The sequence below is a fragment of the Sorex araneus genome, chromosome 4 (assembly GCF_027595985.1).
Source record: "Sorex araneus isolate mSorAra2 chromosome 4, mSorAra2.pri, whole genome shotgun sequence".
NCBI lineage: Eukaryota > Metazoa > Chordata > Mammalia > Eulipotyphla > Soricidae > Sorex > Sorex araneus.
In genome coordinates this window covers 216,934,083-216,960,649 of record NC_073305.1, presented here as the reverse complement: position 1 = coordinate 216,960,649, position 26,567 = coordinate 216,934,083, and the positions used below count along the sequence as shown (strand labels likewise).

The window sequence follows — 26,567 nt, the reverse complement described above, 5'->3', positions numbered from 1 at the left end:
GTTCCACTCCCGGCGTCCCATAGGGTTCCCCGAGCACCACCAGGAGGGATTCCTGAGCACAGAGCCAAGAGTCAGTCCTGAGCATCGCCGGGTGTGACAACCCCCCCCCCCAAAATCAAACAAACTACAAACAGACTAGACAGAGTGGCTGCCTCGTGGCTCCTGGTGTCAGGCCCCCCCAGCCCTCTTGCCCTCGGGAATTATCACAACGCTGTTCCTTAGTGCACCTGTTCCAGCGTGGCGGTGACCTTTCCTTGGGGGGTGGGAGGGAGTGAAGAGAGGGGGGTTTAAATGATGAATTCTCATTTGCCCAGAATGATGATGATGGCAAGCTTTGCAAAGAACATTCTGGAATGCTGAGCTCGATCCAGAATGTTTTATTCACAAAGCTGCCTTGATCATCGATTTCAGTCATGTGGGTTACTAATTTTCTAAGAATGAGAATATAATTAAAATATACTTAACACTAAGATGCAACCGAACATAATTTGATCTTTGATAATTTAGAAGGCAGTTAAAGAGCGCGCGGAGCCTCAAGGCCATAATTACAAACATCAATTATCATAGTGTGATACTATAAAAAAATCTGGTTATTTCAGCGTTCTGATGACTTGAGAGCTGTGGAAACGAGAATTTGGAGTGTGTGCGTGAGGTGCATAGATGGATCTGTTGAGCCCCCCAGCCCCCCTCAGGGGCTGATGTGTGGTTCCATCGATGACAAGTGTCAGAGAAGGGAAGGCGAGGGCTCAAGAGAGTCCAGATCTTGAGTTGCATGCCAGGTCGTGCTGCTCAAGTGCTGAGTGCTTGAAAAGTCTTTGCTTTTGAGTGTTATTTTGCTAGGACGAGTGGAGACGTTACTGGTGCCCGCACGAGCAAATCGACCATCAACGGGATGACAGTGATACAGTGATTTATTTTATTTTATTTTATTTGGGCTGGAGCAATAGCAAGCGGGTAGGGCGTTTGCCTCGCACATGGCCAACCCAGTTTCGATTCCTCCATCCCTCTCGGAGAGCCCGGCAAGCTACCGAGAGTATCCCGCCCGCACGGCAGAGCCTGGCAAGCTCCCTGTGGTGTATTCGATATGCCAAAAACAATAACAACAAGTCTCACAATGGAGACGTTGCTGGTGCCCGCTCGAGTAAATTGATGAGCAACGAGATGACAGTGATACAGTGATTGATTTATTTATTTTGCTTTTTGGGTCACACCTGATGATGCTCAGGGGGTTACTCTTGGCTCTGCTCTCAGGAATCACTCCTGGCTGTGCTCGGGGGACCCTATGGGATGCTGGGAATTGAACCTGGGTCGGCCGCATGCAAGGCAAACGCCCTCCCCGCTGTGCTATCGCTCTGGCCCCGCTAATTTATTTATTTTTTTACGGAAGTGTTGAAAGCCATGGCCGCACAGGCTGACGGGGGAGGTGGAAGGGGCTGTTGGTGGAGGCTCTGGTGGAAGCATTGACGGCAGGAGGGGACGGCGGACGGAGTGTGGGGTCGGGCTGGAGGTGGTGGTGGCGGTCGTGGTACCCTTAGTGAGGAAGAGGAGGGTGTGTGTGTGTGTGGGGGGTTCCAGCCATGAGGTTGCCACGAGTCCTGGGAGTGGAGACGGGAGCAGTGAGCAGACCCCCACCCTCTGGGGGAGACCTGGGGTCCCTGCGGCTCAGTCCCCATTGGATTCTGGAACCTTCCTCCCTGCTTCCAACTCCGGCTCTGAGGAGCCCATGGTCTGGCCAGGCCTGGGCTGACGTGGGCTCTTTGGTGAGTGAGACGGGCAGAGGGGCCGGGCGGGAGACTCCTGGCAGGCCCCGGGGCGGCCCCCAGCGACCCTGGGGGTCATCCCCGCTGGCTTGACCCTGGAGCGGGTGGGCAGCCTCTCACCTGAATCACACGGGGTCCCTCGGGTTCGCTGGTGGAGAGCCGAGGAAGGGCCGAGGTTCAGACTCACATGGGCAGCAGCCCTGGGCCTGGGTCCAAGTTCCCTGCCCCCCACCGCTGGCTCGGTGTTTCCCCATCGGTCTCAGTTTCTACGGCAGGTCGAAGGGGTGGAGGAGACATCTGGGGAGGGGCCAGCTCCCGGGCGTCGGGGGCAGCTGCAGGCGGGGACGGATCCAGGACAGCTGGGCCCAGAGCTAGGGACGCGCCTGGAGTTAGGGACCCCCAGGGTTAGGGACCCCAGGGTTAGGGACCCCCAGAGTTAGGGACCCCAGAGTTAGGGACCCCAGGGTTAGGGACTCCAGAGATAGGGACCCCAGGGTTAGGGACCCCCAGGGTTAGGGACCCCAGAGCAGCTGCCACCTTGTCAGGTCACGGGTACGTAACGAGATACATGAAAGGGTCTCCTCTTCCTCCTCCTCCTCCTCCTCCTCCTCCTCCTCCTCCTCCTCCTCCTCCTTCTCTCCCCCCCACCTTTTACGGGGGGTCACACCCGTTGATGCTCAGGGGTTCCTCCTGGCTCTGCACTCAGGAATTACTCCTCTTGGTGCTCAGGGGGCCCTATGGGATGCTGGGGATGGAACCCAGGTTGGCCTCGAGTCAGGCCAATGCCCTCCCCGCCGTGTGTCGCTCGCCTCCCCCCACCCCCGATGGAAGGAAGCCGGGTCCTGGGGGTGGTCTGCAGAGCCCTGAGGGGCGGTGCGGGGAAGCCCTTTGCTGGGCGAGCATCAGGGCTCTTTTTCTTTACAACTGATTTTTACACGCATCCTGGCAGCTCTTGTTTAAAGGTTAATTGAGATAGTGTAAGGAAAATCGACTTTCTAATGGAGGGGGGGTTTGCTACATTTAAATAATAATTTAAGTCATCTTAAGGTTGTGACAGGCACTTTATAAAGCCGAGGCTTGAGCATTAAGGCTCAGCCTTCCCCCCCCCCCCCCCGGCCCACTGTTCCCGGGCGGCGAAGCAGATCAAATGCATTAATTAAATATTTGGGAAGCGCCCGGCCCGCTCTTATTTATTATCTCGTGTGAGGTTGACGTCTTGGCAATTTCTGAGAACAAAGGGACCCGCAGAGAGTGGGGTTTGCGCGTTAATTTATCAGCTGGATTACACGGAGCTCTAATTTGTCTCCTTCCCCGACCCCCAGCCGGAGGGGAGAGCCTCGGGCCCTTCTGAGGCCGGTGAGACCCTCCCTGTCCCCGAGCCGGGCGGCCTGGCGGGCGGTTTGGAGCTGTCCTCACATCTGTCCGTCTGTCCATCTGTCTCTACCTGGGCTGGCGTTGTTGCCCCACACGCTGGGCGGGGCACTTGCTCTCCTGGCCTGAGCTGTGCCGGACCCTCCAGGGGAGGACGTGACCCATAAAAGCAACAAATAAACGAGAGAGCACTGGAGGCGAGTACCCCCGCACGTCACAGGACGCTGCCAGTGTGGGGGTGGGGGGGTGCCTGCCTCTAGCCCCGAGCGTCTGCCTCTCAGCTCTTCTCTCTCTCTTTTTTTCTTTTTGGGTCACACCCAGCGATGCACAGAGGTTACTCCTGGCTCTGCACTCAGGAATTACTCCTGGCGGTGCTCGGGGGACCCTATGGGATGCTGGGAATCGAACCCCGGTCGGCCGCGTGCAAGGCAAACACCCTCCCCGCTGTGCTATCGCTCCAGCCCTTCAGCTCTTCTGTTTGTGTTTGGGGGCCACACCCGGCGGTGCTCGGGGTTCCTCCTGGCTCTGCACTCGGGGTCCCTCCCGGTGGGCTCGGGGGATGGGACTCTTCCCCACCGGCTGTACCCCTGGCCTCTCACCTCCGGGCACCAGAACCTTTGGCCTTGGCTGGCGCTGCCCTGCCAGGAGCCCTGCGTTTGCTCCCTGCCCCTGGCTGCTGGCGTGGCGCCCGGGGACCTTCCTATGGGCAGTGCTAACGCCACTTTTCACAGCGGCAGAAGCGGAGGCCCAGAGAGGTCAAGCAACTTCTCCAGGTCAACCAGCTGGTGACGGACAGGCGGGGACAGCAGTCCCCGAGGCCAGCGTGGGCTCCAGACCACCGCTCACCCCTGCAGCCTGCCCCTGGCACTGTCCCGTCCCCTCCCTACCCTCCCCCCGGCTCTCAGTGCCTGCTGCTTGCAGGCTTGTGATGGGGACCCCCCGGGGAGCTTGGCCGCTCTCTGACGCCCTGAAAATTGAATGTCTTTCACTTAGCTCCTGGAGCCCGAGCATCATTTATTGAGACGCCTTTGAAATATTCAGGAGGTCTCTGCGCCTCCGGGGAGGTGAATGGAGACGCACAGGCACGGGGGCTCCTTCCATTCCCCTCCCCCCGCATGCCCACAGTGCCTGTCCCCCCACCCCAGTGGCCATGCCTGAGCAGCTCCAGAGACTGACCCTCGCGGGGGCCCTGAGGTCAGCCCCTTCAGTCCTTGCTCCTGGACCCTCCTGCATTTGCTCAGGCCCAGAATGGCCCCTCCCCGCCCCCCCTCCCCACCGCCAGGTGACCGTCCTGTGAGTGGGCAGGTAGACGGGGTCGGGCCCAGGGCGGTGGGTTCCAAGGACTGCCCACCCGCCTGCCTGCGTCACTTGGCCGGGAAGATCCTGGGGGCGGTGGAGGGGGGCTTCCGACCTCGGCAAAGGCCTGATGAGGTGGGCAGGGGGTGGGGGAGGCCCTGCAGGCCCAGGTGTGACGCGGGAAGGCGCGATGGAGAGCTGGGCGTGGGCCCCTGCTCTGGCCGTGGCAGGCCCAGGAGCCTCCCGTTACCTCTGGACCTCCCGAGGCTGGAAGATCTTCAGCCCAGCCCCGCCCCGGGCCCAGGCCTCTGGGGCCAGCCCACCACGGGTGGGGCTCTCTGTGCAGGGATGGACTGGTGAGGTCTGCCAGGCAGCAGGGGCAGGGGTCTGCCCTGGGGAGGGGGGAGGGGGAGAGAGGGGGATGGAGAGGGGGAGGGGGAGAGGGGGAGGGGGAGAAGGGAAGAGAGAGTGAGGGATGGAGAGGGGGAGGGGGAGAGGGAGAGAGAGGGAGAGGAGGAGAGAGAGGGAAGGAGAGGGGGAGGGGAGAGAGGGGGGGAGGAGGCCAATTCAGCACCAGTTCAGGGCCCGGCCTGGGGTGTGGTTGTGAGTCTGGTGTCCGTGGGCCTCAGGACTTGACCTTGAATCCGCCCGCGTCTCTCCAGCCCAAGCTCCAGGCCCAGCCGGGGCCAGCGGGCGAGTGGGCGTCTGCGGCCGCCTCCCCTCACCCTCGCCCGAGACCCCGGGGCCTGGCGGCTGCTCCACTCCTCATCATGCTTGTCGCTGTTTGAGCCCCTTCAGATTCCGGGGGGCCGGAGCTGTGGGTGCGGGGACAGAGACGGCAGCCGTGGCCGAGGCCAGGCTGAGGTGGGGGGATGGCGCGAGTCGCGTCCGTCTTCCTTCCCCCCGACCTGCTCTTGACCGTGTCCTCGGCCCTGCCCTAGGACGTAGCCCGCCTGGCCCGGAGCGTTTCCCTGCAGGAGACAGGGCGTCCCCTCCGCTGTCCGGCCCCTGGCACCGTCCTCGGGGCCTTTTCTTCGGAGCCCACGTGTGCGCCTGGCCACAGACCCCCTGCAGGTCAGCCGCGCCCCGTCCACAACCCTTGGTCCCGGGGCGGACGTTTGCTCCGCCCAGTGGCAGGCCACGCCTGTGTCTGCCCAGGGACCCAGGGAAGGGGGTGTGGCTTTAGACCCCCGGCTGGACCCCCACGGGCTCCCAGAGGAAGGCACACAGGGCTGCAAAGAGAGGAGTCTCCCGTGTGACCCTGTTGCCGGTGTGACCCCAGGCTAGAAAATAGATAAAAAGATAAAATTAAGGAGTGGACATTCCCAGGAGACCCCTCTTTTTATTATTTTTCTTTTTGGGTCACACCCGGCGATGCTCAGGGGTCACTCCTGGCTCTACACTCAGGAATTACCCCTGGCAGTGCTTGGGGGGACCCTGTGGGATGCTGGGAATCGAACCCAGGTTGGCCTCGTGCAAGGCAAACGCCCTCCCCGCTGTGCTCTCGCTCTGGCCTTTAAGTGCCCTCGGAACCTGCTAGAATCCCAGTGGCCGCGGTCGTGGTGCCGTGCTGCTCCGGGGTGAATGGAGCCACCGTGGGCCCGGCTCGCTGAGTCTCGGGCAGACGGGAGTTGGGTGCGAGCTGTTGGCTGAGGGAGGGGCCGCACGGAGTGCGGGAGGGAAGCGTCTCTCGCTGGGCTGCCTCAGTGACGGCTGTGGACCGTCTCAGCCGACTGTCTCTCGACTGTCTCTCAACTTCCCGGTGGCCCCAGACAAGCCGCCTTCTTCTTTTTTAATTTTTTTTATCAGTGAATCACCGTGAGGCACAGTTACAGATTTACAAACTTTCGTGCTTGGTTTCAGTCATGCAGTGTTCCAGTGTCCATCCCTCCACCAGTGCCCATTCTCCTCCACCAGTGATCCCAGCGTCCCTCCCACCCCCACCCCATCCCCCACCACCCCACCCTGCCTCTGCGGCAGGGCATTCCCTTCCGTTCTCTCTCCTTTTGGGTGTTGTAGCCTGCAGTAGAGGTACTGAGTGGCCTTCCTGTTCGGTCTATAGTCCACTCTCAGCTCGCATCTTCCAGCCCGAGTGGGTCCTCCCGACATCCTCTCCTTGGTGCTCCCTTCTCTGTCTGAGCTGCCTTTCCCCCAGCACGTGAGGGAGATGCAGATAAAACAACAGTGAGATGTCAGACGCGCCTTCTGAGGCGGGTCCGCCCGTTTCCGACTGGGGGACTCGGACAACTCCGGGCCCGCTGTGTGACCCCGGGTGCTTCCACGTTCCGTGCGTTTACGGTGGGCTGTCTCAGCACGGCCTTCGCTGCAGAAAAACAAAACGACAAGGTGGAGGGAGCCGCTGGGCCTGGGTGGGGTGCTCCTATGCAGTGCTCCTGCTCTGAGGGGCCGCTGCCCCAGAGCTCAGGACCGGCCTGGGCATGGGGTGGGGGTGGCACGGTGGGGGCGTCCTGCTACCCCATACTCCTCAAGTGCAAACAGGGTGGCCTGGTGTGCTCCCGGTGGGGTCAGGAGACACAGCAGCAGCATGGTGTTGTGTGTGTGTGCATGTGTGTGTGTACATGTGCATTTGTGTGTGTGTGACTGTGCATGTGCGTGAGTGTGCATTTGTATGAGTGTGTACATGTGTGTGCATGTGTATGAGTGTGTGTTTATGAGCACATGTGTGTGCATGTGCGTGTGTGTGAGTGTGTGCGTGTTTATGAGCACATGTGTGTGCATGTATGTGCGTGTGTGTGAGTGTGTACTTGTTTATAAGCACGTGTGTGCGTGTGAGAGTGTACATGTGTGCATGAGCGTGTGTGTGCGCGCATGTGTGTGCATGAGCGTCCGTGAGCATGCGTGTGCCTGTGTGCGTGTGCGTGTGCATGTCCGGCACGGCGGGGACTCACTGTGTGCGTTGCAGGTGGCGGAGATGCACGGGGAGCTGATGGAGTTCAGTGAGCGTCTGCACCGCGCGCTGCTGGCCAAGGAGGCGCTGGTGGCCCAGATGCGGCAGGAGCTCATCGACCTGCGGGGGCCCGTGAGTGTCGCCCGCCCGGGAGAAGGGGGCGGCGGTGCCGGGGAAGGGGGGCGGCCCGAGGGGTGTCCCGTGCCGGGGGCTTTGCCCCACCAACATCTCCTTTTCTCCTGTGAGAGAATGAGCCTGTGTGAGAGTGTGCGTGTGTGCATATGTATGTGTACACATGTGCACATGTATATATGTGTCAGAGCATGTGGTACGCGTGTGTGTGAGTGTATGTGAGGATGAGTGTGCGTACGTGTGGATGCATGTGTGCGTGAGCATGAACGTTTGTGCGTGTGTATGTGAGTGTGGGTGTGGGGGGAGCATGTGAGCGTGTTTATGCATGTAGGAGAGCATGTGCGTGTGTGCTTATGCATGTGTGTGTGTTTCTGCATGTGAGAGCACGTGCGTGTGTGTGTGTGCGCGAGCGCGGTGTGGCTCAGCCCTGAGCACAGACCCCAGCCCGCCCCACCCCCAGAGGCCCCTGTTCCCCCAGGGAGCCCCTTCGAGGCCCCGGCCTCTGCGGGCCCTGCCTGTGGCCTCTCCCGGACCCTCCCACTCTCCAGAGCCCTCTCCTCCCGGGGCCCTCCCGTGGGGGTGCTGGGGGCCGCAGGGCGCCCCTCCCAGTGCCCCCTGCCTTTGCTCCACCCCTGCCGGCAGGTGCCTGGGGACCTCAGTCAGACCTCGGAGGACCAGAGCTTGTCGGATTTTGAGATGTGAGTCCCGGGTGGGGGCGTCGCCCCTGTGCCCCTGTGCCCGCGGGTTGGCGGCGGGAGGGGTCAGGCGGGAGGGATCAGGCGCTCGCAGACAGACAGACAGAGGAGTCTTATCTTCCCCTTCCGGGACTGGGAAACAATTTTCTTTGGCTGGCCTTGCAGACCGAGCACATAAACATGCACATTTCCCCGGTTCCTCTGAAAAAGCCTCCAGTCCCCTCAGAGCCGGTCAGCTGCCCGCCGCCCTCTGTGCCCAGCCCTCTCGTTGCCCCCTGGGGTGAGGCTTGCACCCCCCAGCCCCACCTCCCGTTGCTGTCGTGCCGCAGCCTGAGTTTTGTTTGTTTAGTTTGGCTCCGAAGCTGATGCACCTGTGAACGCCAGCCTCTATTTCTGATCAGACGGGGTTGGGCGGGGGGCAGAGACAGCGGCCGGCTTCCGGGTCTCGGGGCGGAGGGAGAGGTACCCCAGGGGCTGGCCTGGGGCGGGGGCTGGGGGAGGGTGGCCTGGCTGTCCCGGGCCGGCCTGTGGGTCATCTCTGGTCAGCTCCGTGTGACCTTGGGCAGACCTCGGCCTCTCTGGGTCAAGCTCTCGTATGGAGGGCGAAGGTCATCCTGGATCTGCTAGAACAGGGCCCCCTCCGTACCCCACACTGGGGGTGCCTGCACCCCTAGGCCCCTCCCCCACGTGTAGAGCTCTGCCCGGTCCTGAGCCCGGAGCCCCCCGCAGGCACCCAGCCCAGAGCACTGTCTGCAGGGCATCTGTGGGCCCGGGAGAGGCCAGTCCCCACAGATCCGGGTGCCTGTGGCACTGTGGTCACTGTCCCTCACGAGTCGAGACGGACTCCTGAGGACTGGCGGTGCCCTGAAAGGGGGACGTCTGCCCCCCCCCACACACACACACCTGTGTTCATCCCCTTCCCGTCCCCATCCAGGAAGGTTGGGGAAGTCAGAGTAACCCCTTTCCGCCTCCCCATCTACTGATGGCAGGAGAGCCCCTCCCCCAGCCTGGGCCACTTGGGGACTGTCACAGGGTCACAGGAAATGTGTCCTGGTGACCGGGGCTGGCAGTCCTGGGAGCCCCCCACCCCCCCCATCCTGGCCCCCGGGGCTGCTTGGGAGGGACTCGCCCCAGTGCCCAGCACAGGACTCCGCCCCCAGAGCCACCGAGCACTGTGGAGCCTGCAGCGCAGAGACCCCCAGGGGGGCTCTAAGCCTGAGGAGGCCTGTGGGTGGGGACAGGGGACAGGCGGCTGCAGCCCCTCTGCCAGGCTGCTCCGCCCGGTGGGGGGTGGGTCCAGGTGGGCTGTCAGGAGAGAGAAGAAGAGGGGGAGAGGGGGAGGAGGGAGGGGAGGGGAAGGGGGAAGGGGAGGGGGAGAGAGGAGGGGAGGGGGGAGAGGAGGGGAGGGGGAGAGAGGAGGGGAGGGGGAGAGAGGGGAAAGAGAGAGGAGGGGAGGGGGGAGAGGAGGGGAGGGGGAGAGAGGGGGGAGAGAGAGGAGGGGAGGGGGGAGAGGAGGGGAGGGGGGGAGAGGAGGGGAGGGTGGAGGGCGAGAGCGCCCCACCCCGTAGCCGGGGAGAGTCCCCTGGGCCCAGGAGTCACGGCCGCCTCCTTCCTCGCCCAGATCCAACCGTGCCCTCATCAACGTCTGGATCCCGTCCGTGTTTCTCCGGGGCAAAGCGGCCAACGCATTCCACGTGTACCAGGTAAGTGCCCCGTCCGCGTGCATGTGTGTATACATGCACCCATGTGTGTACGTATGTTTGTGTGTGAGCTTGCACCCATGTGCATGCGTGTGTGCATTTGTATGTGCATGTGTGTGTGTGTGTGCGCGCGTGTGTGTGTGTGTGTGTGTGTGTGTGTGTGTGTGTGTGTGTCGCCGGGTCCCCGGCGTGGCCAGAGCAGAAGCGTGGGCCGTTTGCGCGGTGCGGGACTCCAGAGTGGGCCTGGTGGGCTCGTGGCCGTTTCTTTCTGCCTGTGAGTTCGGGCCACGCCACAGTCCGCTCAGGGCCAACCCCCAGTTCTGCACTCGGGGTCACACCCGGCGGAGCTGTGGGGGCGGAGCCTCCCGCTGTGCAGGGCCTCGGCACCCGGCCTGGGCCTGAGGCGCGTTGGGGCTCCGTGCTCTGCGGCACACGCCCACGGTGTCAGACCCGCTGCTCCCCAGGGGGTGGCCAAATGACCCCCCAGGGCCAGCCCCCAGCCTGCCTGGGCGCCTCCCCTCGGGGGGGGGGGGTTGGAAAGACGAGCTGCTGCGGTGCCGGGAGCACTGTGCGGGAGCTGACCCCTCTGAGTCTGGGTTTGGCGCTGACCGTCGACCTCCCCTGACCAGGCGGCAGTGGGGGTGGGGCGAGGTGGCTCCTGACGCCCCCCCACCCCCCCCTCGCCACAGCACCCCCTGTGGAGTCGGCGATTCCCCTCCAGCCTCGCCACCTGGTTCCGCCTTGAACTTGACTCCCTGGCGCCCCTCAGCCCCTGGGGGGTCCCCACGGTGCCCCCGGCCTGTGGTCCCGGGAGTTTCTTCGTTCCCTGAGCTCCGTGAGGGGCCGAGACGGGGCCGCTGGGGACACTAACCGTGGGGTCACCTGGGAGTGGAGCCCGGGGCACGGGCCCTGCACAGCGGCCAGAGCCGCCCTCTGCCCAAGCATCAAGGTGCTTTGGCCCGGCTGCCCCGAGGGCGACACGCGGTTGGCTCTGGGAGTCCTGCTCCTCCGGCCTCCCTCCCCCTCCCTCCTCCTCTGTCCTCCCTCCCTCCCTCCCCCTCCCTCTCCCGCCCTCCCTCCCTTCCTCCTCCGTCCTCCCTCCCTCTCCCTCTACTGTCCTCCATCCTCCCTCCTCCTCCCTCTTCTGTCCTTCCTTCCTCCCTCCTCCCTCCCCCTCCGTCTTCCCTTCCCCTCCCTCTAACCATCCTCCCTTCCTCCCTCCTTCGTCCTCCCTCCCCCCTCCCCCCTCCCTCTTCTGTCCTCCCTATCTTCCTCCTCCTCCGTCCCCTGGACCCCAGCGTCCTTCGCAGGCTCCGGGAGTGAAGGCAGGAGGTGTGTTTGCTCAGACCTTCCCCCGGGCCGGGGCTTCCTGATCCTGCCCTGGCAGCCGGCGTGACGGTGGAGGGCGACTCTAAGGCCAGGAAAAGAGGCCGACTTCTCAGTAGGAGTTCTGGGGGAAGTTTCTAGAAGGGGCTTTGCAGGCAGCAGAAATTCTTTTAAAATATTTTTAACAATTATTTATTTATTTTTATTTTTATTTTTTGGGGGGGAGTTCCCAAGTGGTACGGGACCTGGGAGGGGTTGGGGGGCCCGTTCTTGGCCAGACTGCCTCTGGGTCACTGCTCGGCCCCGAGGGCCACAGGCGGGGCCAGCGACCACACCTGGCTTCTCGCGGGGCCCGGGAGGCGCCGGGCCAGCGTGTCCCAGAGGGCGGAGGCGGGCTGCCATCCTGTCCCCCTCCCGCGCCCCACCCTCGCCGCACCCCAAGGCGTCCCTGGCATCCGGGGAGCCGCTGGCCCAGGGCCTTGGTCTGCCGGGTCCCGGGAGGGTCCGAGCCGTGTGCACAGGCCCTTCCGGGCGGCGCTTCGGGTCCTGCTCTGCCGGGCGGCCTGGGGGCAGCAGGTCGAGTGTGGACACTGTCGCTGGCCCGATGCGGCTTTTCTGATTTTCCCCTCTGGCCACTGGGCTGGGGCCGAGAGGACCACTCAGGCTGAGGTCGGGAGTGTGGGCAGGGCCTGCCGGCGCGGCCTTGCGGCCTCCGTGACAGGCCTGGTGCGGGTGTCTGTGGACTCTGCCCCCCCACCCGGCCCCCGGGGCTGGCGCATCCTCTTCCGCTCCCCTCAGGCCCGGAATGAGCTACCCTGAGGCCCCCCTCCCCCGCCCCCCAGCACGCCTGTCCTCCCGGCCCCTTCTCTGTCCTCTCCCATCCTTGCCCCTTGGCCCAGTCAGGGATGCCCCGTGTTGCACCCGCCTCCCTCAGGCCCAGGGAGGCCCCAGGGGGTCACCACTGCCCACCTGCAGCTTCTGGGTGGCTTTGCTGTCCCCTTCACCGTCTCCTCTGGGCCCGGAAGGGGCAGATGGGAGAAAGGGGGGGAGAGGGAGGGAGGGGGCTGGGGGGAGGGGCCCAGCTCTCTGCAGGGGGCGTTTGGAACCGGGCCAGCACCCCCTGGCACGACCCCAGCTGTGACCCCCCTCCCCGCACCTACCCTCCCCACACGTGCTAACCTCACCTGCTGGTCCATGACCAACCGCTGATTGTTCTTCACGGGTCCGCCCAGATGCTAATTGGCGGTGTTTTTACTTGGAGGGTGGTAAGGACGCTGAATAACGCTGCTCATTAGCCGCTGTCTCACCATATGCCCGCGGCCCCGGAATTAACACCATCACGGAAGGAAACATCTGGAGTGGGCCTGGGGGTGGGGGGGAGGCCTCCAGCTTCTCGCCAACCAATTGCTCTCCCGGTGGAGGGCGTGGGACTTGGGCCCCTCCGGCTGTGGTGAGGACCCTCCCTCTGTGTGTCCAGGCTGTGCTCTGGTGCACGGGGCAACACGGGGTTCAGGGGAGTGATATCCCCCCGCCCCCCGGCAGTTTTCTTGCCGTCAGCTGGAATAGTTGGGAGTCTGCCCCGCCCACTTGTCTGATGTCTCTTGTCAGAGGGAGGGCAGGGGTGAGTGGGCAGGGAGGGGGGAGGGATGGTGGGCTTTCAGCATCCTGCTGGCCGTGGGGGTCCGGGCTGGGCGCCTGCGGAGCAGCAGAGGGGCCGAGCAAGCAGCGTCCTGCAGAGCTGACGGCGGTGTGCGGGTCCCAGCTGTGCTGCTGCGCAGAGCGACCCAGAGGCAGGGCTGGGGGCGGGGGGGGGGGGGGGGGGGGACGAGCCACTGCCCCCTGCCTCAGATGGTGGAGGCGCAAACAGCCCCAACCCGAGACGCAGAGGCAGAGACCGGGCCCACGCTGCGGACCCCCGAGCTCACTCAGGGCTCAGGGGTCGCTCCTGGCAGTGCTGGCGGGGCCTGTCGCGAATCCTTGTTCTGTGCTCACTTAACCCCCTCGAAGAGGGGACTGGCGAGTGCCTGGGGATGGTGTCTCGGAGCACGGGTCGGGGCGCATGGGCAGCACTGGGGAAGAGCTGGCGCCGCCACTGGTCTCGGCGTGGCCTGCATGTACCCGTGTCCACCCATGGGGAACGCTGGTGTGCGCGCATCCCCTGCGGGAAATACTCATGCGTGCGCGCCCACCCGTGGGAAAACGCTTTTGCGTGCGCGTCCACCCGTGGGAAACGCTTGTGCGTGCGCGTCCACCCGTGGGAAACGCTCGTGCACGCGCGCGCACGGCGTCCCAAGTGCGCTCCTCCAGCCGGGGCTGCGTGTCGGGGCCCCGTCTGTGACCCCACCCTCCCTGTGACAGCGCCAGAGCTGTGGCCCAGAGAGGCCCGGACACCCCCCCCCCCAACCACCACCCCGAGGGAGGTGCGGGTTCTCCCCAAGGTGGGCGCCCACCTGGGCGCGGGGCGCAGCCCGGCCCCCGCGGTAAGCGGCAGCAGCTGCTCAAATGTCAGCGCCGTGATTTCTTGTTTACGGGACGATGTTTTCCCGGCGGAAGCAGCGCTTGGTTTTATTTCTGGGTTTGTAACAGCAACTGTGTCTGCTGACTGCCCCCCCCCCCCCCCGCTCCCCACAGCCCCGGTCCCGGGCTCCCTGGGGGTGTTCCAGATCCCCCTCCAAGGGGCCTCTGACCCCCGCAACCTTCCCAGGGCCTGATTTGTGACCCCCAGCTGTGCGTCCGCAGCCCTGGGCTCCCGGTGCCAGGGCGGGGCTGTAGCTTTGGCACCTGCCTCGGGACCGCGCTCTGAGTGCCCTGTCGCCAGGCTCCAGCTCTCCGTGCTCCCGCTGACGCCTCCCTCCGCCGCCGCTGCCTCTGCCAGACTTTCCCGGGAGGCAGCCAGCCGTGTCAGACGCCTGCTGCTTGGGTGGGGGGCTGTGGGCTGGCCGCACCTTGTGCCAGGCGGGTTGGCGCTGAGCTCGGTGAAAGTGGGAGCGGGCAGTGCCCGCGCGTACCCCCCAGGTGGCAGCGGGTGGAGAGCCCGGGGGTGCCCCTGTGGGAAGGCGGTTCTGACCCATCCGTTCCCAGGGGCAGAGTGTCTCCGGGAGAAGCTCCAGGCTGGCCCCCCACCGTGCTGCGACCCTCCGGGGCGCTGAGCTCTTCGCGTCACCCCCTCTTTCTCTCATCCTCTCCCGGCTGTGGAGCCCCTGGCCCTGCCTCTCCTGGGCTCGGAGAGTACTTAACCCTCAGCGGGGGCCAGTGCCTCCGTGGATGGACACAGAAACAGCCAGAGATCAGAGCCCACAGGGGTCCCCCCTACCCCCCAGGACCACATCTTTCACCTGCAGGCACCCGGGTAATGCCCCCAGCAGGACCCCGCCCCCCTAGGTTTCTGGGGGAGAAATTGCTGCCCGCCCCCCCCCATCCCGGCCGTCCAGTTGTGTGGAGGGTGAGACCGGGTGCGGTCTCCAGGTTCTCACCTGGACCCAGCCGGGTCCCTCGGGGAGTGGGGGGGTGGGGGGCTCGGAGTCTGCTCACTGCAAACAGATGCTCGCATCTGAGACGAGTTTTACTGGAAAATTCCGCTCGCCTGGCACGCGGCCGGCCCTGGTTCTGTCCCAGTGCTGCCTCCTCGGACCCTTCCACTGACTCCTACAAAGCGCCCTCAGCTTGCTCTGAGAGAAGCCCCCCCCAAGTCTAGCTCCTGGGGGCTCTGTGCTCACATGGGGGGTGATGCCAGCTCGCACAGTGTCACTGTGGGGGTGACGTGGAGCCTGTCGGCGTGGAAGGTCCTTTCTCCTGTTAAGCCCGGGACTCTGGGTTCCCGAGCGGAGAGACGGACAGACACACAAACTCGGTCATGCAAAAGCAGGAGTTTGATTCCAGTATCCTGGGGTCAGCCATCCCACCCACAGAGTGGTCTCTTGATAGCGACCCCGACTTCAGGCAGAAGCAGTTTATATAGGGTTTGATTACACAAGCGGCACAGGCCTTATTGTTTCAGAGAGAATCTTGGTTACCAAACAAAGGCGTTTGGCAAGTGTGTAGGTGACAGTGGTCAGGCCGCCGTTAAACAGTAGTTCCCACTAGCAGTGTACGGTTACATGAGCCACTCATTCTTTTAGGGCTAATAAAAGGCAATTTCTGGGCACTTCCACTGGGGACACAGTGATTGATGGAGCCCGCTTGCTGGGCCCAGGAACTTTCTAGGTGGGTTCAGGTTGGCTCGTTACACATTGTTTCCTTTGAAACTGTTTTAGTTCCTTAAAGGAACCTGAGGCCTGGCTGATTTTGCTGATTAAAATTCCGGGGGCAGGGCTGGAGCCATAGCACAGTGGGGAGGGCGTTTGCCTTGCACACAGCCGACCCGGGTTCAATTCCCAGCATCCCATAGGGTCCCCTGAGCACCATCAGGCGTAATTCCTGAGTGCAGAGCCAGGAGTAACCCCTGTGCATCGCCAGGTGTGACCCAAAAAGCAAAAAAAAACCCAAAAAACAAAAAAACAAACCAACAACAACAAAAAATTCCAGGGGCGGTGGGTGGAGGGGGTGGGGAGGCAGAGTGCAGGTAGCTAAAATACACAGTTCATTTGTTCATTTGTTTGTTTTGGGGCCGCACTTGGCGGGGCTCAGGGTTGACTCCTGGCTCTGTGCTCAGGGATCACTCCTGGCAGGCTCAGGGGACCATCTGGGTTGCCGGGGATGGAACCCGGGTCAGCCATGTGTCAGGCCAGCGCCCTCCCCCCACCCCTTCCCGCTACCATCCTGTCGCCCTGACCCCCACATTCATTTCTGTTTAAACAATAAATTCCAGGGCTGGGAATATGCTTCAGTGGTTTGGGCAGGGGCCAGGGATATGGTTCAGTGGTTAGACATTAGCCAGGCATGCGTGAGACCCTGGGCTCGATCTCTGCCTCCATCCCTACTCAAAAAAAAAAAAAAAGCTAAAACTCCCCCCACATGAAAGTGTACACTAGTGTGGGGGGGCGAAACAGAAAGATTCGGAGCAGCCTGGGGCCAGACCCTCCCCGGGCCTCCCTGCCCACGGCCAGCGGGAAGAACTGGGGTCTTGAAAATGAGAAACTCATTGCCCCACGGGTTCTGCGGGGCCTCGGGTGGCGTCCCTGTTAGCGTTAGCTCGAGAAGACGAGCCAGGGCCCAGGGAAACGCACCCCAACCCCAGGGGGAGCCCCACACACCCTGAGAGCTGCGCCCAGCAGGCGGCGGCCCTGTGGCCACGGGAAGGATTCGCCCTGGGCGGTGGCACTGTCCGCTGGGTCAGCCGCTATGGAAAACAGTGGGGGGGGGTCGAGTGAGTGTCGAGCTCCCTGCAGACCCCGTGACCCCCCCCTTGGCTTCTGTCCCCCAACACTGAAACATTCGCTCAGAGGGTCTGCGCCCGCCTCTGTTCATTGTGGCGCTCAGTGCCACCGCCAGGGACCAGAGGAGCACCAGGGAGCACTGCCAGGGGAGCACCAGGGCCCCGGGACCACAGCGAGCCCTGGCGGGCCGCGTCCACCACGGAGTAACGAGGCAGTGGCCAGCGAAGATGAAAGCCAGCCGTTTGCCGCGACGGGGGTGGACCTAGGCGGTCTGAGTGAGTCCGTCCGTCCATCCGTCCGTCCGGAGAGGACAGACTCGGGATGGTTTCTCTCCTGTGTGCGGAGAGACCCAGGGAGGGAGCAGCAGGGGTCGAGAAGGCAGCGGAGCAGGAGGGTTGGTCTGCAGAACTGAGCTGGGGGGGGCTCGGGAGGAGCCCCTGGGACTGGGCGGAAGGAAGCGGCCCTCGCTGCTGGAGGACGGGACACTGTCGGGACGGTGTGTCGGGAGGGTGTCGTAGGTCCCAGTAAAGATGGGGGCGGGGGTGGGGGGAGTAGCTCAGGAGCAGCCCTCAGCCTCCCGCTGGCCCCCCAGCAGCTGGGCCCAGATGTCTCTGAGGGAGCTTGTTTGCTCGAGCCAGGGTGGCTGTTGAATATTCAGGCCGTTACTGTCTTTCCTCACTCCCAGGACACCCCCTTCCCCAGCCACCACACACGGGTGATTCCCGCCCACCCTCCGTGCATACGTGACTCACATGATTCTTAGCCACCCTCCAGTGTCGCTCCCAAGCAAGCGAGACGAGGTCGGGGCGTGTCCGAGCTGCAGAGCAGCGGAGTTTATGTAAAACGCAGCTATTTGCCTCAGAAACACCCACAGAGACCGTTTGGCCCCGGAAAGGCGCACCCCTCCCCACCCCTACCCCCTCCGGGAGCCCTAACCCGCGCCTTCCCAGGCCTCACACCCGAGCAGCCAGGGCTGCTTTCTGGAAGTTTCTTCGCTCCTCTCGTTCATCTGCTTGTCTCCCAGCTGCGGGTGGGACCCGGTGCCTGGCCCACTCCCGACCCCTGGGCACTGCTCCCGGCCCGGCGGGCTGCGACGCTTGTTCCCACCATCCAGAGTCCCCTGCAAATCAGCAGGCCCGGCCGGGCACTCTGGTCAGCAGGGGGACAGCGTCAGGCAGGCGCTGCTGGCCGGTGCTCTGTGGCCCGCCCTGGCCCCTGGTCTTGTCTGAGTACACCCCGATGCCGGCAGCCGAGGCCTCTCTGCCTCTGACGCTCTCCCTTCTAGAACATTCCCCTCAGCCTCACTTCCTGTCCCGGTGCTGAGGCTAGAGATAGTATTCGGCAGGGGGTCGGGGGGTGCCTGTGCTCAAAGCCGACCCCAGTTCCACCCCCAGCACCATGTATGGTGCCCTGAGCCCCACCGGGAGTGAGCCCTGAGCACAGAGCCGGGAGTGAGCTCTGAGCACTGCTGGGAGTGCCCCCTGCCCCCCCAGAATGCTGCCAGTGACTGAAAAATGTCCCTTGGGATAAGTATGTCTGCAAGTCGCTATCATTCCTGGTCTGGGCTCCCAGGAGTTGAGGGGGGGTGTCCACCCCCAGCTGTGTCCCTGGGCTGGTTACCTAGGAGGTACGGCCGGTTTCCCGGTGGGAGAGGGAAGATGTAGGATCTGAGCGGGGTCCCGGACGAGGAGTGGGGCCCTCAGTATGCGACGGGCGGGGTCGGGGGGTCTCGGGATGGCCAACGGGCAGCTCACGGGAGCACTGAGGTCAGAGTCCGGTCCGCAGAGGCGGCAGAACCAGGAGTGGCGGGTGCTGCATGTGGTTCTGCCCCCCCGACGGGTGGGTGGGTGGGTGGGCCGGGTCTGTGCCGCCGTCGTGGGCTCCGGGGGGGGCCCTGCCATGTGTCCCTTGCCCCGACCGCTCTGCTCGTCCACGCGGCCCGGCCCCGCTCCCCGGCTCCTTGCTCGGCGTGTGGTGCCCGGGTGTGCCCCGCCCCCTGGTGTGGCCCCAGCACGTTGGTCTCGCAATGAAGACGCAGCTAATGACACACGGAGCCGTTTCATTAAAAGCCGAAGTTTTGTTCGGAGACATTAACGCGGGCTGCCAGCCGGAACGTGAGTCATTTCAGCACTTGAAGATGAAGGAGGCAAAACAGATTAGGAACCCGAAGCCATTTCTCTTTTTATTTATTTATTTATTTATTTATTTATTTATTTATTTATTTATTTATTTATTTATCTTTGTTTTCGGGCCACGCTCAGCGGTGCTCAGGGCTCACCCCTGGAGGGCTCGGGGGACCACCTGGGGTGCTGGGCATGGAACCCACGTGGTCAGCCACGGGCAAGGGAACGCGCCCTCCCTGCCATCCTGTCGCTCCAGTTCATCTGAATTTAACCATGTCCCTTTGTCTGCATCTTGGGTCGCACCAGGCGATGCTCAGGGCTGACTCCTGGCTCTGTGCTCAGGACCATTCCCGGCGGGGCGCCCGGGGGGACCCTGAGGGTCGCCAGGATCAAGCCTGGTCAGTGACTCGCAAGGCGAGTGCCCCCCTCACCGTATGGCCTCTCTGGCCCGAGTCCGCTTCTCCAAAGAGGCTTTGCTGGCCTCACGTCCCGCTTCGTGTCGCCTGGCCATCTCTGCGGCCGTCACACCCTCTGGCCTCAAGGCCATCGAGGGCTGCAGTGGCGGAGGGCCGGGGCCTGTGCTTTGGGGGTCGCATTTGCCCGAAGGCCCGCGTGGGGCTCCTGGCCCCGGGCCTCTGTGTGTGAAAGGAGCCCTGGTGACGGCTGAGGCGTCGGGCTCGGCCTTGGGGACTGCATCGTCCGGAGGGGGGAGACGCTTGCGGAGTCCTTTGGGTCCTTGCTAAGTATCGGGAAATTCAGAAGGGAACGAGAGACGCCGTGGCCGGGGGACCAAGACTGGGTGCCCTGCCGCATGGACACAGCCCTGGGCGCTCTCTGGGCTTTGGTCCTGCTGTCCCCTGCGTGCCCCCCCCCCCCGACAGTGCGCGTGTGTGCCCGGGCCATCCAGGCGCCCGGTGGAGAGGGGACCGGGTGGGCCGCTGTGTGTGCTGGAGAGTTTGGGGAGCGGCAGGGAGGGGGGCTGCACGGCCCGGCCCACACTGTATGTTGTGTGTGTTCTGGGGCTGCCGTCCTGTGCCAGTTCATCAGGCTTGATAATTACCTGCTGTAATTGGTGACTGCGCATCCCCTAATTGCCCCTAATTCTGTAATGGGGGTACACACCGGCAGCCGCTGCACGGGGAGGGGGGGCGTTCGGTACCAGCAGCTGCCACTGCACCCCCAGCCCACCCGGCGCTCAGGCCTGGCTGGTGGAGACTGGACCTGGGGGAGCCCTGGGGGACCGTCCCGAGGCCTGTGAGCCTTTGCGGGGGTGTGGGGTGGGGGGCGTGGGCAGGAACCAGCCTGCAGGGTTTAGGGGCCCACGCCTGGCAGACCCTCGGAGAGCTGGGGCTCAAGCTGCTTCGGGAAGCTTCTTCACCTGCACTCGTGTGTGTGTGTGCATGCGTGTGTGCGCGCGTGCGTGCGTGTGCGTGTGTGTGTGTGTGTGTGTGTGTGTGTGTGTGTGTGTGTGTGTGTGTGTGTGGTGGTAGGGGCAGGGGGTCGGGCCACTCCCAGGGGGCTCAGGGCTCACTTTTCTCTGCCCTTGGGGACAGCAGTGCCCCCTTCTCATCGTGACTCAGCTACCAGAAACGTGCTTGACTTGATCAGTTTGAAAATAGGTCACACACACACACACACACACACACACACACACACACACACACACACACACACACACACACACACACCGCCCCTCGTGTCCAGGTTGCGGTGGGCACGCGGGCAGCCCCCTGGGCTCGGAGGGGCCCTGAGCACCCTCGCCTTGCTCTACCCCCAGGTCTACATCCGCATCCGGGACGACGAGTGGAACGTGTACCGGCGCTACGCCGAGTTCCGCGCGCTGCACCACGGGCTGCAGAACAAGTTCTCTCAGGTGCGGGCCTTCAGCTTCCCGCCCAAGAAGGCCATCGGCAACAAGGTAGGCCGCCCGCCCGGGCCCACCGCACCTGGGGGGGACTCGCTCTCACCGCGGTTCGCACCCCACGGGGTCCCTGGGAGACGCAGCTCCAGAACCGGCTGCCGGGAGGGAGGGGGCAGACAGCCCTGGCCCCCAGCGCCCGCTGGCCCTGTCTCTGGGAGGGTGCGGGGTAGGGAGCACCCCGGGAGGGTGCAGGGTAGGGAGTGCCCAGGGAGGGTGCGGGTGGCGAGAGGCAGCGGGGAGCCAGGCCTGCAGGGGTGAGTTTGCTGACGCTTTTGTGGATGAACGTGCTTCCCCTCCCCTCCCTGCCTGTCAGGTTGGAGGCGCCCCGCGGTGGGCCTTGTTCCTGGGTGCGACGGTCTGCGTGCATGTTGTGTGTGTGTCTGCGTGTCTGCGCATGTGTTGTGTGCGTGTCTGTGTGTGCTGCGTGTCTAGTGAGTGTGCATGTGTTGTGTGCGTGTCTGTGTGTCTGTGTGTGTCTGCGCATGTGTTGTGTGCGTGTCTGTGTGTGCTGCATGTCTAGTGAGTGTACATGTGTTGTGTGCGTGTCTGTGTGTGTCTGCGCATGTGTTGTGTGCGTGTCTTTGTGTGCGTGTGTGTGCCTATGTATGTATCTATGCTGGTCTGTGTGTGCCTGTGTGTGCATGCGTGTCTAGTAAGTGCGCATGTGTTGTGTGTATGTCTCTGTGTGTCTGCATGTCTGCGCATGTGTTGTGTGCGTCTTTGTGTGCGTGTGTATGTATCTATGCTGGTCTGTGTGTGCCTGTGTGTGCATGCGTGTCTGTGTGCATGTCCGTATGTATCTGTGTCTGTGTGCGTGCCCAGGTGTGTCTCTGTGCGTGCATCTGTGTGTCTGTGTGTGTGTGTGTGTGTGTGTGTGTGTGTGTGCACCTGCCTGCAGGCCTGTGGGCCCAGAGCTCCTTGGTCAGTGGCTTCGCCATCGGCTCGGCTCTGTGGGCTGTGGGGAGCCTCGAGGGATGCGGCAGCCCCCGCTGCCTCCCCCATGCTGACTGCGGGGTCAGGGACACGGTCAGGGGCTGGTTGTGCAGGTCCGAGGCGGCCGGAGGGAGGTGCTGGTGCAGGCTGGGGTGGGGTACGCTGAGTAGCGGCAGTGCGTCTGCCGGGCCTGAAGGCGCCCTGCTGCCCGGGGAGCACCCAGAGGCCCTCGCTTCTCCCGGGACGATGGGGTCATCTGCGGAAGGTCACCTGGGGAGGCAGCGGGTCCCTGCCGCAGGCCAGTCCTCCTGGTGGGGAAATCAGGCCTCACCAAAAAGGTGGGGCCCAGGCGGGGTCCCCTGCCCCTGTGTGGCCTCGGCTCGGGGTGGGGTGGGGGCGTGTGGGCAGTCACTGGGCTGGATGACGGAGGGGTGCAGACCTGCCCAGTTCCTGGGGGCTGGCGCCGGCGTGTGAATTTGGGGGTCACACCCAGCGGTGCTTGGGGGTGGTTCCTAGCAACCCCCGGCAGTGCTGGGGAGACCCTCGGTGGTGGGGCGCAGGGCCCTCCTGCTTTGCGCCCACTTCACAGACGGGCAAACTGAGGCTCAGGGAGGGGCTGGGGGCTGAAACCTCTCCAGGCCCCTGGAAGCTGCGCCCAGCGCCAGGGCGGGCGCATGATAGAATCTCCTCCCATCCTTGCCCGCCCTTTCGTGGAGCAGGTGCTGGATTAATAATGAACGGGGGAGGGGGGAGACGCGGGAGTAGCCGGGCGCGGGTTTATTTTAAGCAGCGCCAGGTGCCGTCCAGGTGGGCACAGGGCCTGGCAGGCGGTGGCAGAGCTTGGGGGGGAGGCGGGCGGGGGCAGGGTGGGGGAGGGCAGTGCGTGCTTTGGAGGAGTCTAGGGGGTGGCCCAGGGCGGGAAGCCCAGAAAGGAGGGTCTGGGGGCCCAAGCAGTGAGCAGAGGGGGCCGGGAAGCCCCCGGTGTGAGGGATTGCGGGTTCTCCCAGGTGGGGTGCTGGGGGCGGGGGAGCAGAGTGTGACGGCAGAGCAGGAAGGTCCCGACTCCCCTCTCCCCACACCCCTCCTCTCAGCCTTTCCGACTCCCCTTCCCCCCCTCTCCACACCCCTCCTCTCTGCCTTCCCGACTCCCCTCTCCCCCCCAACCCCTCCTTTCTCCCTTCCCGACTCTCCTCTCCCCACACCCCTCCTCTCTCTGCCTTCCTGACTCCCCTCTCCCCCACCCCTCCTCTCTGCCTTCCCGACTCCCCTTCCCCCCTCCCTGCACCCCTCCTCTCAGCCTTTCCGACTCCCCTTCCCCCCCCCACCCTTCCTCTCTGCCTTCCCGACTCCCCTTTCCCCCGACCCCTCCTCTCTGCCCTCCCTGCCGCTGGCTCCAGTCTCTGGGCCTCTTCCCGCCCGGGCCCCCCTGCACCCCGGGAAGCAATGTGCTTTTCCAGGTGGTTCCTGCGAAACCCCGGGGGTGCCACGAAGCCCTCCTGGGCCCTGGTGCTGACCCGGCTGCAGACCCCTCTCGTGAGGAAGCGTCAGGTGCCCTTAGGGACGAGGGTCCCCCTTACTCCGGGTTCGAGTTTCTTTCCGTGTCGGTTGTGGGGAGCAACTTGAAACTTGCTTCGTGCGTGTTGGGGGGCACAACTGGCTGTACTCGGGGCAGCTCCTGCCTCTGCGCTCAGGGGTCCCTTCCTGCAGGTCTTAGGGGACCCTCTGGTTCCGGGGGCCGGGCCAGGCCAGCCGCCCGCAGCAGGTGCCCGAGCCCTGTCCTGCCCCTCCGTGTTCCCTGGACGCGTCTCAGTGACCGTCGCTGGGGCGGGCGCAGGTGGGGGTGCTGGACAGTCTAGACCGAGGAAGACCAAGGAGGCCGGGCTGGGGGGCTCCGGGGGGCTGCCACCAGCCGCGCTCGCCGTGGCGGGGGTCGCTCCTGACGCTGGGCCCGGCCCCCAGGACGCCAAGTTCGTGGAGGAGCGCCGGAAGCTGCTGCAGAGCTACCTGCGCAGCGTCATGAACAAGGTCGTCCAGATGCTGCCCGAATTCGCCGCCAGCCCCCGGAAGGAGACGCTGGTCCGGCTCATGCCCTTCTTCGTGTGAGTGACCTGGGCCCGCCGGCCTGTGGGGGTCCCTTCCCGAGGCTGCTCACGGCCAAAGGTCCGGACAGTCCGAGGGGGGGTGGGGGCGGGCGTGGGGGTCCCCGTGGGGTGCCGGGACTGGAACCCGGGCCTGCCCTGTGCACGGCCGGCGCCCTCCACGCGGTGCTGCGGCCCCGGCCCAGTGCCCGATGGCCTCACGGGGGCTGCTGTGGTGGTGGCCGTCCGTGCCCCAGACGTTCCGTGGCTCCTGTGCGCACGTCAGGGGGCAGCTGGCCTGCCCAGCGTCCCTTCCCGTCACGGTCCTGGGGGGAGGGGTGCCTGGGCCCCGCCAGTGGGGCGGTGAGGACGCAGGGCTGGACGCTGAGGCCCAGGGACGCAACCTTGCTGGCCAGTTCCCGCTCCCCTCGCCCGAGTCCTTCATGATCCGGGCTGAGAGAGGGGTTGACGCGCAGACGGCCGGAAGCGTCTCCCACGCTGCTCCTCCCAGTTTGCAGCCTGGGGGGCTTGGCACTGGCTCCGTCATCCCCGTGGGTGACCCTCGCCGAGGATAGTGGCTCCTCTGCACGGACCCTGGTCACCTCGTGCTGCTGGCCCAATGGCACCCGGGAGTTGGTGCCCCCGCCCCCGTCACGCCATACGGAAACTACTCCCAGGGGTCCCCACTGTCTACTCGCGGCCTTCCACGGGGGGTCCCCGACAGCTGCCAGGGCCGTGCAGGGCGGGCCTGGGCTCACAGCACCCCCATTTCTGGAGCCCCCCCCGACTCCCTCCCACCTCCCCCGCTCTGTCTTGCAGCGACGTGCACCCCCCCGGAGAGCCCCCAAACAAGGGCGGACGGCCCAGGCCCGCCTCGCGCTTCTCCAAGCTGTCCCGCGGGCACCCCCGAGAGACACGCAGTGCCGAGCCCCAGAGCGGCGACCTCTGACCCCGACGGATGCCCTGCAGTGACCGCCACGTTGGCCCGGTGACCCCTTCCAAAGCGCCCCGTCCCCGCTGGCCGTGTGACCCCTGATTAAACTGGTCCGTCCCAGCGCACGGCGGCTCCCGGGGGGCCGGACGGAGGGTGGACACCGCCGCCGGACACGCAAGGCCCGAGGCGGGACCCCCCCACTGCCCGTCTCTTATGTGACCCGAGGGAGGGGTCAGCCTCTCAGGGCGGCTTCTGGAAGGCTCTGCAGGCACTGCCAAGGCCTGGGGCAGCCCTGGACAGTCCCGGAACGGGCAAGAGGGTCTTAGCTCACGAGTCGGGCGTCCCTGGTGGGGCTGCCCAGTCCAGAGCGTCTCCCACCAGCCTCGAGACTCGGGCTCGGGGGGCACCCCCACAGGTGGACCCCAGGGGGTCTCTGCACCCCGACCCCTGCACGCCCGTCTCCTCGAGAGGGGGAGCTGGGTGGGGACCCCTAAACCACGGCCAGCCACCCCCCTGGGCGGTGCCTGGGCTGAAGAAACTTCTGGAAAGAATCAGCTGGACGGTTTCTGCCGTGGACGCTCTGCCCGCCAGAGGGGTCGTCCCCGGAGCAGTGGACTCGGACACAGGCCTGCAGGGAGAAAGGGGGGCGGGCGGCGCCCGGGGCCGACGCGGTTCCATCACTGCCTGCGGTCATCCCTTCGCCAGTCGCCATGTCCCCACCGGCCCCCTGTTCCTTTCCTGGGGGCCCCCCAAGCCCATCTGGGTGTGACTGGCCTGGCCTCCCCCCCCCAAACCCGTAGCACAGATGCACCATTCCCGCAGGGGTCCCCCAGGGGCCGCTGGCTCTGCACCCAGATCCCCGGAGGTGTCTCCTCCCCGCCCTCCCTCTCCCCCTCCCCCCAGGGGCCGCCCCCCTACTTCTGGCAGCCACAGGGGACAGTGGCGCCTCCACGCCTTAACGTGGCTCCCGGCAGACTGTTCTGTGCCCACCTGCCCTCGCGAGTGGGGCCTGGTGGGGGGGCGCACAGGGCCCCCCAGCCCAGGGAGGAGCGGACCCCTCTGGCCCACGAGACTGGCCGCTGCCCAGGGAGGCTCTGGGGAGAGGTGGGGGGGTCTCCGGGGCTGGCAGAGGCAGGAGCGGCCAGGAATGACCCCCACAGCCACAGTCCGGGGGTGACCCCGCACCTGGGGTCGGGGCTCAGTGCAGGGACCCCCTTTTCTCCATGTCCTGCACCGGATCTTGTGCCAGATCTCGTGATACACCCCCCCCACCTGCTCGCCCACCCCCCAGCCCCCACCCCCCAGCCCCTAGCCCCCAGCAGGCACCTCCTGCACCCGTCAGCCTGGTGGTCGTGGGAGCAGTTTCCTTCCAGAAGCTTCTCTCTGTCCCCGCTAATGGACCATGAGGAGCAGACTGGGGTGAGGCCCACTCGACCCCCACGGGACCCCCCCACCCTTTCCCCGACACCCACTCGGCCCTCCTTGCCCGAAGGCTGACGACGCGTCCGTCTGCCCAGGGCCCCGTGAATGCCGGATCCGCCTCCCGTGGCCCTTCCGTGCCGGAAACTCAAGTCCCATCACACGTGTGTCTGTCTCTCTCGAACCCCAGCTCCGAGACCAGCAGGAATGCGGGGGTCCTGGTTACCCTGACTCCTCCCCAACCAGTGTCTGCCGGAAGGACCCGCTGTTCCCTGAACAGCAACTCGCCCAGTGGACAGAACGCGCCCCCTGGGGGGCCCCCCCGGGCAGCCCGAGGCACCTTCAGGGGAGCAGTGGTGGGGCGGGGGGGGGCCTGGGAGCTGCCCCCCTGCACCCCCCGGGTCGGGGGTCTTCTCCCCATCGTCGGTGGCGCGTCCCCCCACCTGGTGGCTCCCCTCGCGGACCGAGGGGTCGCGGGTTTCCCCGGCGCCCGCTTCTGTTACGGTTTACACCCCGGGATTTTTAGACAAATGTGTTTAATTTTCTACACGCTCTTGTACTCCACTCCTCTTTGGACTCCGCCGCGGAGATTTTGTTACAGCTGGTCGGACGCGCCTTCTTACAAGCACAGAATAAACTTCGGTGACTTTTGTAGA

The 26,567-nt window shown here is 64.8% G+C and overlaps 1 protein-coding gene across 2 annotated transcripts in view; it reads left to right on the top strand.

Annotated features, from left to right (window-relative positions):
* Positions 1-26,567, top strand: part of SNX29 (sorting nexin 29) — a 91,544-nt gene extending 64,977 nt beyond the window's left edge. For both annotated transcript variants that reach the window (XM_055135575.1, XM_055135574.1), the window contains exons 16-21: positions 7,351-7,467; positions 8,110-8,165; positions 9,784-9,865; positions 20,404-20,544; positions 23,440-23,579; positions 24,378-26,567. In XM_055135575.1, coding sequence (XP_054991550.1) covers positions 7,351-7,467; positions 8,110-8,165; positions 9,784-9,865; positions 20,404-20,544; positions 23,440-23,579; positions 24,378-24,507 — 666 coding nt within the window. In that variant the 3' untranslated portion in view covers positions 24,508-26,567. The remainder of the gene's footprint in view (positions 1-7,350; positions 7,468-8,109; positions 8,166-9,783; positions 9,866-20,403; positions 20,545-23,439; positions 23,580-24,377) is intronic.